General features: G+C 39.6%; 1 protein-coding gene across 1 annotated transcript in view; it reads right to left on the reverse strand.

Annotated features, from left to right (window-relative positions):
- The window catches only part of arhgap20b (Rho GTPase activating protein 20b), a 68,180-nt gene that overhangs the window by 37,811 nt on the left and 17,914 nt on the right, over positions 1 to 12,455 (reverse strand). The window contains exons 3-9 of the mRNA XM_056260069.1: positions 8,907 to 9,044; positions 8,649 to 8,795; positions 6,637 to 6,678; positions 6,351 to 6,441; positions 6,104 to 6,181; positions 5,678 to 5,744; positions 2,864 to 3,028 (exon numbers count right to left, since the gene is read on the reverse strand). Of these exons, the coding sequence (XP_056116044.1) occupies positions 2,864 to 3,028; positions 5,678 to 5,744; positions 6,104 to 6,181; positions 6,351 to 6,441; positions 6,637 to 6,678; positions 8,649 to 8,795; positions 8,907 to 9,044 (728 nt within the window). The remainder of the gene's footprint in view (positions 1 to 2,863; positions 3,029 to 5,677; positions 5,745 to 6,103; positions 6,182 to 6,350; positions 6,442 to 6,636; positions 6,679 to 8,648; positions 8,796 to 8,906; positions 9,045 to 12,455) is intronic.

The following is a 12,455-nucleotide window of genomic DNA, read 5'->3' on the forward strand; positions in this document are numbered from 1 at the left end:
AGCTGTATTGCTAGCCCTAAGCCATTTCCTCCCAGACCTCAGAGGCCACCATGTTCTAGTTCGACCCGACAATATGTCGGTGGTCTTGTATATAAATCATCAAGGGGTCTGAGGTAGCGCATTCTATGCAGACTGGCGCACCAGAGCCTCCTGTGGTCCCTGGTCACCTGAATTAGGGAGCAGAAATTCTGTCAAGGCAGGGGCTAAGGCGCGGCAAATGGAGACTCCACCCTGAGATGGTGGAATTAATTTGGAGAAAGTTTGGTCAGGAGGACATGGACCTGTTTGTGTCGCAAGAGACGACTCACTGTCCGCTCTGGTTCTCCCTCAAACATCCCGCTGGGGCTAGATGCCATGGTACAGACGTGGAAGAGTCTTCGTCTGTACGCATTTCCCTCGATTGTCTATGTGTTTCCTTCGTGCCACCTTGAGGATGAGGCCTACGGGCTACGGCTCAGATTAGAGTCCCGGCTTGGGACCTAGCAGTAGCATTAGAAGGGTTGTCCTAGGCAACATTCGAGCCCTTGGACGCTGCATCAGATAAACGCATCGCTTTAAAGATGGCGTTTCTGCTGGCGATCACATCACTCAGGAGAGTAGGAGATTTGTAGACCCTGTCAGTTGCCTCCTCCTGCTTAAGAGTTTGCACCGGGTAGGGTAAAAGGTATTCTCCACCCGAGGCTGAGCTATGTACCCACTAATGTGGTCCGTTCTACAGTCCTTAAGGCCTTTCATCCTCCTCCTAATGTGTCGGCGGAAGTCTATATTTTTGAAGTCTATGCTTGAAGTCTATATGCTTAAGACTTCTCAATGGAGGAAAACTGATCAGCTGCTGGTGTGCTTTGGGCCCCCCAAGAAGGGCTGCCTGGCCACCAAACAGACAATCAGCAGGTGCCTCTTCTAGTCAAAGCACATTACACATGAAGTATGGCATCCTCCAAAGCATTACTGTCGGGGGCATCCCTTCAGGAAGTTTGTGATGCAGCAAGGTTTTATAGCCTGGTCCTGCTGGTCACACCGGGGTCTCAAGTGCTTTCGTATTTGAGACCCTGCATGCCTGGAAGCGGCTCGCTTCAGTCTATCAGAAACTGATGCTGTTTTGTTGCCGGCTTCCCTTTGTAGCTTCAGCGTTACGCTATTACACGTCATGAGGTGATGCAGCACCAATCAGGATTGGACAAGTTGCACATGTGCTTCAGACGCACTCCCCAAAGTGTCATCACTGGACGCAGTGTCTCATTCCCCTCTCAGGGAACCATGGTTACATGCGTAAGCTGAGACATTTCACAAGGTTTGGAATGACATTAGGGGTGCAAACAATGACATAATTATCATTTTTGAGAGACTTTTTTATGCGACAACTACAAAAGGATTCATAGAAATGATAATTAATGGCAGCAACTAGGTTTTTGGAAACCGTTCAAAAGTCTGGGGTCTGTAAGTAATGTTTTTGAAAGAAGTCTCTTATACTCACTAATGCTGCATTTATTTGATAAAAAATACAGCAATATTGTGAAATATTGAATATTATTTAAAATGATTTCTTTTTTACTATATTTTAAAATGTCATTTATTCCTGTGATGGCAAAGCTGAATTTTAGCAACCATTACTCCAGTCTTCAGTGTCACATGATCCTTCATAAATTATTCTAATATGCTGATTTGGTGTTCAAGAAACAGTTCTTATTATATCAGTGTTGAAAAAAGTTGTGTTGCTTAAATTTTTTTCATAAATAAAAATTTCAAAAGAAATGTTTATTTGAAATAGATATTTTTGTAACATTACAAATGCCTTTATTGTCCCTTTTGATCAATTTGATGCATCCTTGATAAATAAAGGTATTAACTTAACAAATTTTATAACTTAAAATGTTTACCTGTAGATAACCAACAAGTAATCATTTATGCAATTGCAATTTTTACTCATAAATGAATGTAAGATATATGACAATTTGCCCGGCCTTCCACTACTCATGTACACTGAATCTGCACTTGCAGACCTCAGCAGACAGCTCTGAACTCCATTTAACTAATATTAAATACATGTTTAATTCCATTCTCCAGAATTCCACAAATTCCCCTTTAAGGGAGAAAATGGAGCAAATGTCTACTAATGGCCTCTAGATAGCCACACAATGTAAAGAATGTATCTGGTTATTCAGGTTCCCTGAGAAGGGGAATGAAACACTGCGTCAAGGAGTTGATGGGAACAAAATACCCACTATGCCATACTGAACAAATGCCTGCTTATTGTGCTGTGAGAATTCCAGCGAGCTAAGCTGTAGCCAAAGTTTGCCATACAGTGCACAAGAGCTTTAGTGCCTGTGGTAAGATGTACACAGCTCAATACCCTTAAAACGTACCTGCAAGGCAGATCTAGTTAGGGAGGCTACAGTTCCTTTATCCGCCCAAAACTACGGCCTGCTCTCCCGACCACCCGAACCCTGTCCTAAGTACTGGGAGAGGACTCAGAAGAGAACAGGAAGGGTGATCAATGAGGATGTGGGACGCAAGTTGCGGTATCATCTACATTCATCACAACCTAGACAGATTACCAGTTGGCTAACAAATGGCTTCCTGAAGACAAAGAATCTGATGCTTTCTTTCTGGGCACCCTTATATGCCCAGCCGGTACACATGTGATGTCACCTGACTGCGGTAGCAAATCGAGAACGGCGTGTATCACAGGTGCTTCAGACACCGGCTCACAAGGAGCGTTCATGACACAGTGTTAGGTTCCACTTCGAAAGGGAACCCCATAGAGAACAGATCCTCAGAGAAGGCACAAATCTTATTATGCATTTGATGAGTTTTACTGAGCTGGCCATGTGTGTTGTGTTCTGTTGGTGACAAGTGAACTCACCCCTAGGAGTTTGTGTTCTGGTTTTTAGGGTGAAGTGAGGGGTCTTGGAAGAGACTGTCTGCTGGGCAGAACTAAATGTTTCCTGCACGGGCTCACTGGGCATGAGCAGATGGTCTTGCTGACTTCTCAGGGAATGATGCAGGATAAAGAATGGTAGCTCATGGCCTACAAGAGACAAAAATTTAGACAGGAAATTGGAAAGTTTCAGGTTGCAGGCAATTTCATTCTCGAACAGTACAGGAACCAAAAAGCATATTATTGTGTTTACTTCATTGCTAACATATTTCATTCTGTGTATGATTTTGTCTGTGTTTTAAAGAAATGAGAGTAAAACACTGTCCTCTTTTGATCTTAAGAATAGTTGCTAGGCTGCTTTTTTGTTTTCTCACTAGTACAAAATTTGTATATAAATCCGACACACATCTATGCACCTATGGATTAGTGTGCAAAATTTCTACAGAAAATCCAGCTAGCACCTCAGATTATTTGAGACCGTGTAGATCAGCTTGTTTGTTTGTGAAAGTTTATGGCTGGCATTTGGAGAAAATTATCCTGAGGTTGCCCCATTACAATATACTGTAGAGGAAAAAACAAGAAGACATAGAGATTTTAAGTTTAATTGAGTTTTGGATTCTGTTATCTAGAACTAAACCTTGCATATCCTGTTGTCTCATTCAATAAACCTTACATAAAAATGTGCATATATATGACCTGGGGGGTGGTGCCGACAGCTCATTAATAGTAGTAATAGTAAAAAAGCTTCTTTTTTTTTTTTATCATGACGGGTCTTTCATCACAGAGCTGTCAATGAGTGGGAAGAAAAGATTTTCATATCAGCATGCAGGCTAAATCACGTCCTTTGGAGGAGTCCAACCTTGGGATGTGGGATGATTTTAAGAAAAATCATGCTTGAAATATTATATCAGTATGATATATTTATAATAAATAACAAAACAAAACATCCATCCATTTTTTTAAATCACTTGTCCTATGTAGGAACGCAGGGATGCTGGAGCATATATCGAGTAATTAAAAAATCTTAAAATATAATTTCAGCTACATCTTAGATGTGATTGAATGTTTCTTTTAATTATGCATGACACTTGCGAGCAGCTGAAACTACATTTGTGGCAACCTACAGTATGGTTTGTGAATGTCATTTGGCAATAATGACAATAGAGAGGTACACGGAAATATTTTAGAGATAAAAAGTGAATTTCACTTTTCAAAAAGTGAATTTCACTTTTCAAAAAGTGAACTGTCATTTTTTAACTAGAAAAGCAAAGCTTCTCAAGACAAACTCTGAATGTTGCAGACCAATTCAACTAAAATTCCAATTTATGGACCGAAAGGGATTCAATTCAATTCTGTATTTTACCCAACCCTGATGATATATTAATTTCATGGTGAGTTTGCCTGAAAACCATGCCTTGTAATTTAAATGAACCATTCAGTTTGGTTTTAGGCTGAACTTGGTGGTATATTTAGATGACTTATTCAAGATATTAAAGGCACAATATGTAAGATTTTTTCGCCACAAGAGGGCGCAGTTTCCAACAATAACAAAGGCGTAGGTTGATGACGCAGTGATGAGCTGAATGGTGGGACTTGCTGTCAAGCTGATGGATCTAATAATGTTTATGGATGAGTGCAAACATTCATGTTTTTTAACATTACAGTGGTATGAAGCAGGTCGCGATTGCTAAAGAGACAGATATCACACGCGAGTCCCGCGGATAGAAATGAATAAGGACATTTAATTCTACCGAACTACCCGCAAGTGCTGGCTTACTCACACAGGTCAGTTTATTAGACGAATTAAACTTGTGAGGTAACGCAGCGCTGCTCCACTTGGTCTAACGTTACACTATCACACTAAATGGCATTTAAATGTGTGTTGAAAGTTATAATGTTATACTACGTGTTAGTTCATTTGCTATACGAAACTAGCAGTAAGCTAGATCAACATTAGAATAACATACTGACCATATTCTAACATTTCATCATGTTGAGCTAACGTTTTATAACATTGATTTGTTTTATGTACATTTGCTCACCTGTCTAATAAAGCTGTCAAGTCGTGACTCGTGAAGCTCTGTCAAGTCCAATTTAGTCGCGGACGTGGAGCTCTCGGCATCTCAAAAACGGCACGCTGATATTGATCCTCATTTTAGTTCTTCTTGTTTGTCCCAAAGTCTACTTGCCATGGTCTATGTTTGAAAGAAACAAGAACTGCGTGCCGCTAAACGTTACGCACTACGCAGTTGTCCACGTCTGTCGCCATGGTTACGTCATGGCTATGGCAGTATGAACGGAAACCGAGGATAGCGCGAATATTGCGTCATTGACAGGCGACATTTTTTTCCGGGCCACTTATTTAAAATTGGAATTTCTCTGAAATAAAAAATCTTTGGAGACTTTTGGGATATTGTAAGTACACAACTGCAGGAAATATATCACACTGTGCAAGTGATTTTTGGATATTTTATTACAAAATTCTTACATATTGTACCTTTAAATGATCCACCCGAGAGCAGGTTTCTCATTTTCTTCTCAATATTGTTGTTTGAATAATATTCCCTAAATTATTATGTAATTATGTAATTTATGTAATCTAAAGATCTCTGGTGAATGAAATTAGTAAATTCCATGTACTCCCAGCTGTTTTATCTGATGTTAAAGAGGCATAACATTGTTTTTGACTCCAGAAAAAGTGTGTTATGCATGATCCCTGCATGGGAGCAAATTACAATTGGTCAAGCATAAGGACATGCTTGAAAATAAGTTTGTGTGTGCGTGTGTGTGTGTCATCACCAATAAGGGGGTATGTTTCCTGTTCTTTTTCATAGTTCACACACAGCTGGTAGTCCAAGACTTCACCCTGCACACAGGAAGTGGTCATTATGTTTTGTAAAGAAACAGGAAAAAGGAAGTGGCTGATATCAAACACAGGAAATGCCAGTGGAAAAATGTGGCACAATATAGTTACTGGTCATCATAGTCATCATAGAGCAACAGAACGATGTACACAACGTTATAAAAGCACATGGCCTCAGACAAGCAGGTAGTTAAATCTACCAAATTACAAGGTGATATTGGGTGTAAAGAAAAAGCATGTGGCTCTCTAATTTGGACCACTTCCTAGTATTCAACTGTGCTTTAAATAGGTTAAATAGCTAATGTTTAAGCAAAGGTGTATTACACCATACTCACAACAAGAGGCTGTAACTGACTACTTACCAGTAGTTTGCACTGCTGCATGATGTACTGAACCACATTTTCTGCGGTCGTGCTCACATCCACTGCCACAGCAACGGTCTTATAAGCCAACAGCATGTAAACAAACAACAGCATTGACCATCAACTCACAAGGAAAAGCTTCGGGCTAGAGTACAAATAACCTTCACTTATAAACAGAGACATAGATTTAGTTCCCTGAGGGCCGGGAGTGGCTTGGTCCAAATTAAACCAAAAGGCGTTTATGTACCGGTGAGCTGTTGTCATCGGGATGGCAGATCAGCAGAACGTAGAGAAGAATGGCATTTGGCAAGACTCTTTGCCTGGCCCTGCAGGTGTGCCTGAAGAATGAAACATTATTACAAACAAAGAACAACAAATGGGAAAGCAAGAAAAAACAAATACAGAGGCGTGGAACATTCAAGAAAATGGACACAACATCAGAGCAGGAATACCTCATGTTTGAAAAGAAACTTGTACTTTGATACATTATATGCTGTTATGGACATGAGTCTTTGATTTGTTTTTTCCCTTACCACTGAAGAGCTTGTAACCATATCTCCTTTGTTTCTGACGAGCTTTGGTTTTGGAGGACAGGCAGAAAGAGAGAGGAAACGTTAGATTTAGTTAAAATATTCTAATTAGATTTTCAGACAAATGCACCTGAATGAAAATACATAAGACACTGAGTTCTGATATTAGTGAATGTAGTTTTTATTTGATATAGGTTGCTTCTAGTCTTGAGTTTGTAACTCATTTAATTTCTGATCGTATGTACCACCTAACCATTTAAGTGACCATCTTATGTACCCTTCATTAACATTCTCATTAGCTGCATGTATCCCAACCATTCCCAAAAGTGAACATTGCGCAACCACAGACGTGGACGATCCCAAACATTTACAGTATTTAGCCGCGTTTCCAACGCAGGAACTTTCCCCAGGAACTAGGGACTTTGGGGTGGTACTCCGTGTGTTAACACCGCAGGCACCAGGTCTAAATGAAGTTCCGGGTAAATATTTCCCCCTCCGAAAGTCCCTGCTTCATGCGAGGTAGTACTTTTTCATGAACTTTCAGGGTGGGACATGGGCACTGAACATGCTGATTGGTTGAGTTCATGCCGCATTTTGATTGACTTAGTTGACTATTTCAACCACCATTTTTTTCAAATCTGTTGCGGTGCGTGCAGTAACAGTTGTTTGCTATTCAAATCAACAATGGAGTTTAAAAAATACGACCGATGGACCGAGGACGAGGTTCATGCTTTATTAAGCTTACATTCAGAGGATGGAATCCAGTGGGAACTGTAAAGTAGCACGCAGTTTGCACTAATTTGCCTAATCTTCATGATACTTTAGATCACGGTGGAAACAGTGGTCTGGGGGGGAAAAAGTTCCTGGGACAAATTGTTCTGGGTAATTTCGGTGGAAACGCGGAACTCGCATAGCTTTCATAGGCTAGAAAGACAGAAATCCTTTTAATTTCCTTAAAAATGTAAACTGGAACTCTGTCCCCCCTTGAAAATTCCTCCTCAGAGAATTTCAAAATTTGTGTTGCAAATGTGTTCATGGGACAATTTATTCAATTTATATTAAAAGATCAGTTTAAGAAATGGTTTCTTGTCCTAAATCTGTTTTTTCGCAGTTACTGGACACACTGCTACACCCCATTTTTTGTTATGACTTCCTTTTGAGGAGGTTAAAACCTTGTGGGCTTCTGATGTCATAGTGAGGTGCTGTCAAACAAATGCAGCTGAGACTCTCTAAAAACTTTCTTACACATTTCGCACCCAATATTTTTCACATTTTTACAATAGTTCCAACACATGCTTACAGGTGTATTTAAAAAGAAAGAAAATGTGTCACCAACTTCCTTTTATTTCTACATCATTTGCTCACTTTGCCAGAGATAGTATTTAACACACTCTAGATTAGAGGAAGAATGAAAAGGTCATTACCTCACTCTCTTTGTGATTTTAACTAAAAGGATTCTCAGTGTTGTTTTTTTATCCTGTGATTAGCAGCATATTATGGATTCTCCATTTCATGGGATTTGACCTACTTTTATCTTCACAACAATATGTCTAATGAAGAATTAAAAATCAGGTAATTAAGGAGGCAAATAAGCACTGTAAATGACAAAGAGCTGAGCTGAGTTTGGAAGAGAGTGTGTGAGTGCATATAATGCAAACTTCACATGGGAATTTAAATGCTGCAGGAAAAAAATGTTTTCTGTCATCTTATCACACAGTGTTTTATGATCAAGTCAGTAGCAGTAGTGTGGGTGGATCTCACTTGAATTATTTTCCTCAGCACCTTTGTAGCGCCTAAAGCTTTCCACCATTCCTTTCCTTCCACTACAGAATAGTTCTCTTTTAAAGCCTGCTACTTCATCTCAAGTTGTAAAAATCCCATAAACATAACGGTTTAGAATTTTTCAGTACTATTTGTCTGAATTACATACAATGACCACATCAGTCTGGTTTGGATTGCCAAAACTACAGATGTTTGACATTTAAGCAATTTTGAAATAGTTTTTCAAAGACCACCTGAAACTGATGACATAATTGATGGTCGGCCAGCCAATCACAAACGAGTTCTTGGAGGTGAGCTTCCTGTCTGTGATGCAATGAACACAGGATGCCAGCCATATATCTGAGAGGCTAACACGATCCTTCAGCTTTAGATACAGAGACCTGTAACATGTAACACACACAATGCACACATGCATTTTTAGAGAGACAGATGTCCTACATGTTTAACATATTAATGCACACATACCCACACCCACTAAAAAGTTGACATACTTAGTCTTGGCGATGATAAGTGAATCTGTGAAAAGCAGCAGAAGTCTTTCTCTTGACTGCAAGCCGTTGGTAAGGTGAGCATGTGCTTCCATCAACAGCACTGCATTTTGGGATGCATTACATGCCCCATACTCATCGCTGTAGAAGAGTGAACAGGTTAAAATCACAATAGCAATGAAGAACATTTAGGAATGCCAATTCAATTTATGTAATGTACTGCAATATAAGATTAGGTGTCCCACATTACTTCTCCTATATTAACCCAATTTACTAAAACATCATAACATTAAAACATCAACAAGTTTGATGAGTAAGCAATAAGGAACGAGAGGCCACTGCCTGAGTGCCTGCCATCCTTCCACTAGAAAAATAGTCCCTGACAGTGAGAGTAAACAAGCAAAACAACATGCCTCGTCTAATGGAGCTCAGATAAATACAAAGAACAGGAACTGTTCTCATGCGCTATTTTTTAACACAATATAGGTTATTTCCTCACACACAAACGCTTAACTCTCAGCATGGAAAAACTTCTATCTCCTGGATCCGCATGAGAATGACAGGGGGAAGGGTGTGGCCTCAAAATTAAAGGTTTATTTCAACAGTCCACTTTAGACATTCTACTAACCATAAGTAACTTTGTCAACTAAGGGGCCGTTTACACGACATGGTTTTCAACAAAGACTTTCATTTACACGACAACAGCGTTTTGGTGGCCTGAAAACGCAAACTTTTGAAAACGGAATCTTTTGAAAATTCGAAAAATCTATGTAAATGTAGAAATCAAGGAAACAGTGCAGCCTTTGCCAACATGCCAGAATATCATTTATATAACGACACACTGAATGGGACATTATTACTTAAAGGGATAGTTCACCAAAATTCTGTCATCATTTACTCACCCTTAAGTTGTGACAAACCTCTATGAAGTTCTTTGTTCTGCTGAACACAAAAGAAGGTATGTTGAAGAATGTCAGTAACCAAACAGTTGATGGACTTGACTTCCATAATATGGGGGCAAAAATACTATGGAAGTCAATGTGGCCTACAACTGTTTGGTTACCGACATTCAATCAGCACAGGAAAGAACTTCATACAGGTTTGTCACAACTTGAGGGTGAATAATGACAGAATTTTGGTGAACTATCCCTTTAAGTAATAATGTCCCATTCAGTGTGTCGTTATATAAATGATATTCTGGCATGTTGGCAAAGGCTGCACTGTTTCCTTGATTTCTACATTTACATACAAATACTGCATTTCCCATGAACTGGGCTTTAAACAGACTTCAGAATCTATAATAATAGGAATGTATAAAACCTGCAAAAATTAACAAATACTGATTATCACAAATATTGATAAAGGTTTACATGAGCCAAAGTTTACTTGGTGCAGAAAAACGGAAAACTACTCGGTTACTATCGTAACCTCAGTATCCTGAGAGAGGGAACGAGTATTGCGTAGCTATACGCAGTGGGGAAACTCCTTTTCCTCGATTTACTGAAGCCTATATAAAACGCATTTGCAGCTGCACAGCTAGCACACTGAGCGTCTGGCACGCTCATAGGCTGTGCTGCAGCAACAGCGGCACGGGCGACTCTGAGCCAATGAGCTAGCCCAACATCAGAGCCCACCGAGGGGGCGTGGCCTAGCCTATAATAGACCCCCGAATTCGCCATTATAGCAGGTTTATACGTTCCCTCTCTCAGGGAACTGAGGTTACGATAGTAACCGAGTAGTTCCCTTTCGAACGGTCACTTCGTATTGCGGAGTTATACGCAGTGGGGACACCAAGCAAAACGCCACACCCTAAGTAACTGGTTGCACTGCAACTCAGCACCCCTGAGCTAACAGAACAAGCCAGAACCCAATTATATAATTACATATATAACAGACCAGACACTGTCGGGCCTGATTAATATATAAGAGTCAGTAACAACTAACAGAATATACTAAAACCAGACACTGTCGGGATTATTAGTACAATTTTATAACCGGCCGAAGCGGGTTTTATATATATATGTATGTGATTATGCACAGTAATTTTTGTAGACAAGACCAGAACACGTCGGGTCTTAATCATACCGAAAGTACCTTCGCCTGCAGGGAAGGCACCTCCATATTATAGAACTTCATAAATGTGGAAGGCGAGGACCAGCCGGCCGCATCACAAATATCTTGAATGGGAAAACCAGATGACCAAGCCCATGACGAGGCCATGCCTCTGGTCGAATGGGCCTTGACACCTATAGGGCAAACCTGACCCACTGAGGTATAAGCCATAGAAATGCCATCCACTATCCATCTAGACAGTCTTTGCTTAGTGACTGGATCACCCTTAGATCAGCCACCAAAGCAGACAAACAGCTGTTCTGACTGTCTAAAAGACGGAAAACGCTCCAGATAGATTCTCAGCGCCCTGACAGGGCAGAGAAGATTAACCTCCCCATCCTCAGCAGAAGGGGGAAGGGCTAATAGCGTAATAACTTGTGCTATAAACAGCGTTGAGAGCACCTTGGGTACGTAACAATGCCTAAGTTTGAGAATGACTCTGGAGTCACAGGGCTCGAAATTAACTTTTTTACCTGGTAGCACTGGTGCTCCCAACTTCAAAAAGTTAGGAGCACCAGCAAAAATTTAGGAGCACCCACCAAATTTGACATTTAGCTCTGCCAGAAGAGCGGAACGACCGGCAGCATTCTGATGATTAAAAGCCTTAATAATTGAACCTGATTTGTTTTCCACACACTTGTCCCTGCATTTTTTTGTGCTTGGCACTCTCTCCTTGTTTAACCAAGCTCTTGCGCTTAAAATGTATTGGTTTTCTTTTCGGTGGTGGCCGATGGACACTGTCATCCTTTCTTGCCCTGTTTTTTTTATTTTTTATTAAAGCTGTGATTTTACCACTGTATTTCATAGCTTTGTAAGATAAAATCCTTCTTTGCTAAACCTAATCATCATTTTGGTATATCATCATATCAATATCAAAAACTACAATAATAAAGTAGCATTAAAAAGTTTATTTTAACTAATTTTCTACCATATACAATTGAATACAATTAGCAGCTAGCTAACAACAACTTGATTTGCACTTTTTGTTTTTGGTTTCACCTCACTCCAGTCTAAACTAAAAGTTTTTTTTTTTTTTTTGGTAAGTTTTCTTCACATTGTCATTTAAATAACCTGAAAATACTGTAGTTTATTAAGGTTAAATCTTCCTAACCACTCTTCCTAAAAATAAATGGGGTAAGCACTTACATTCTTATTTTAAGAGGTGTTCTGTGTAAATGTGGTTTGATTGGTTAACATTAGTTAATGCATTAGGCTAACTAACATGAACCATGAGCAATACATTTGTTACTGTATTTATGAATCTTTGTTAATCTTAGTTAATAAAAAATACAGCTGTTCATTGTTTGTTCATGTTACTTCACAGTGCATTAGGCTAACTAATGTTAACAAATACATCTTTTGATTTCAATAAGGCTACTATTAATGATTAAATTAGCATTAACAAAGATTAATAAATGCTGTAGAAATGCAGTTTATTAA

The sequence above is a fragment of the Rhinichthys klamathensis genome, unplaced genomic scaffold, assembly GCF_029890125.1.
Source record: "Rhinichthys klamathensis goyatoka isolate OS25496 unplaced genomic scaffold, OSU_Roscu_1.1 h1tg000172l_1, whole genome shotgun sequence".
NCBI classification, from domain to species: Eukaryota; Metazoa; Chordata; class Actinopteri; order Cypriniformes; family Leuciscidae; genus Rhinichthys; species Rhinichthys klamathensis.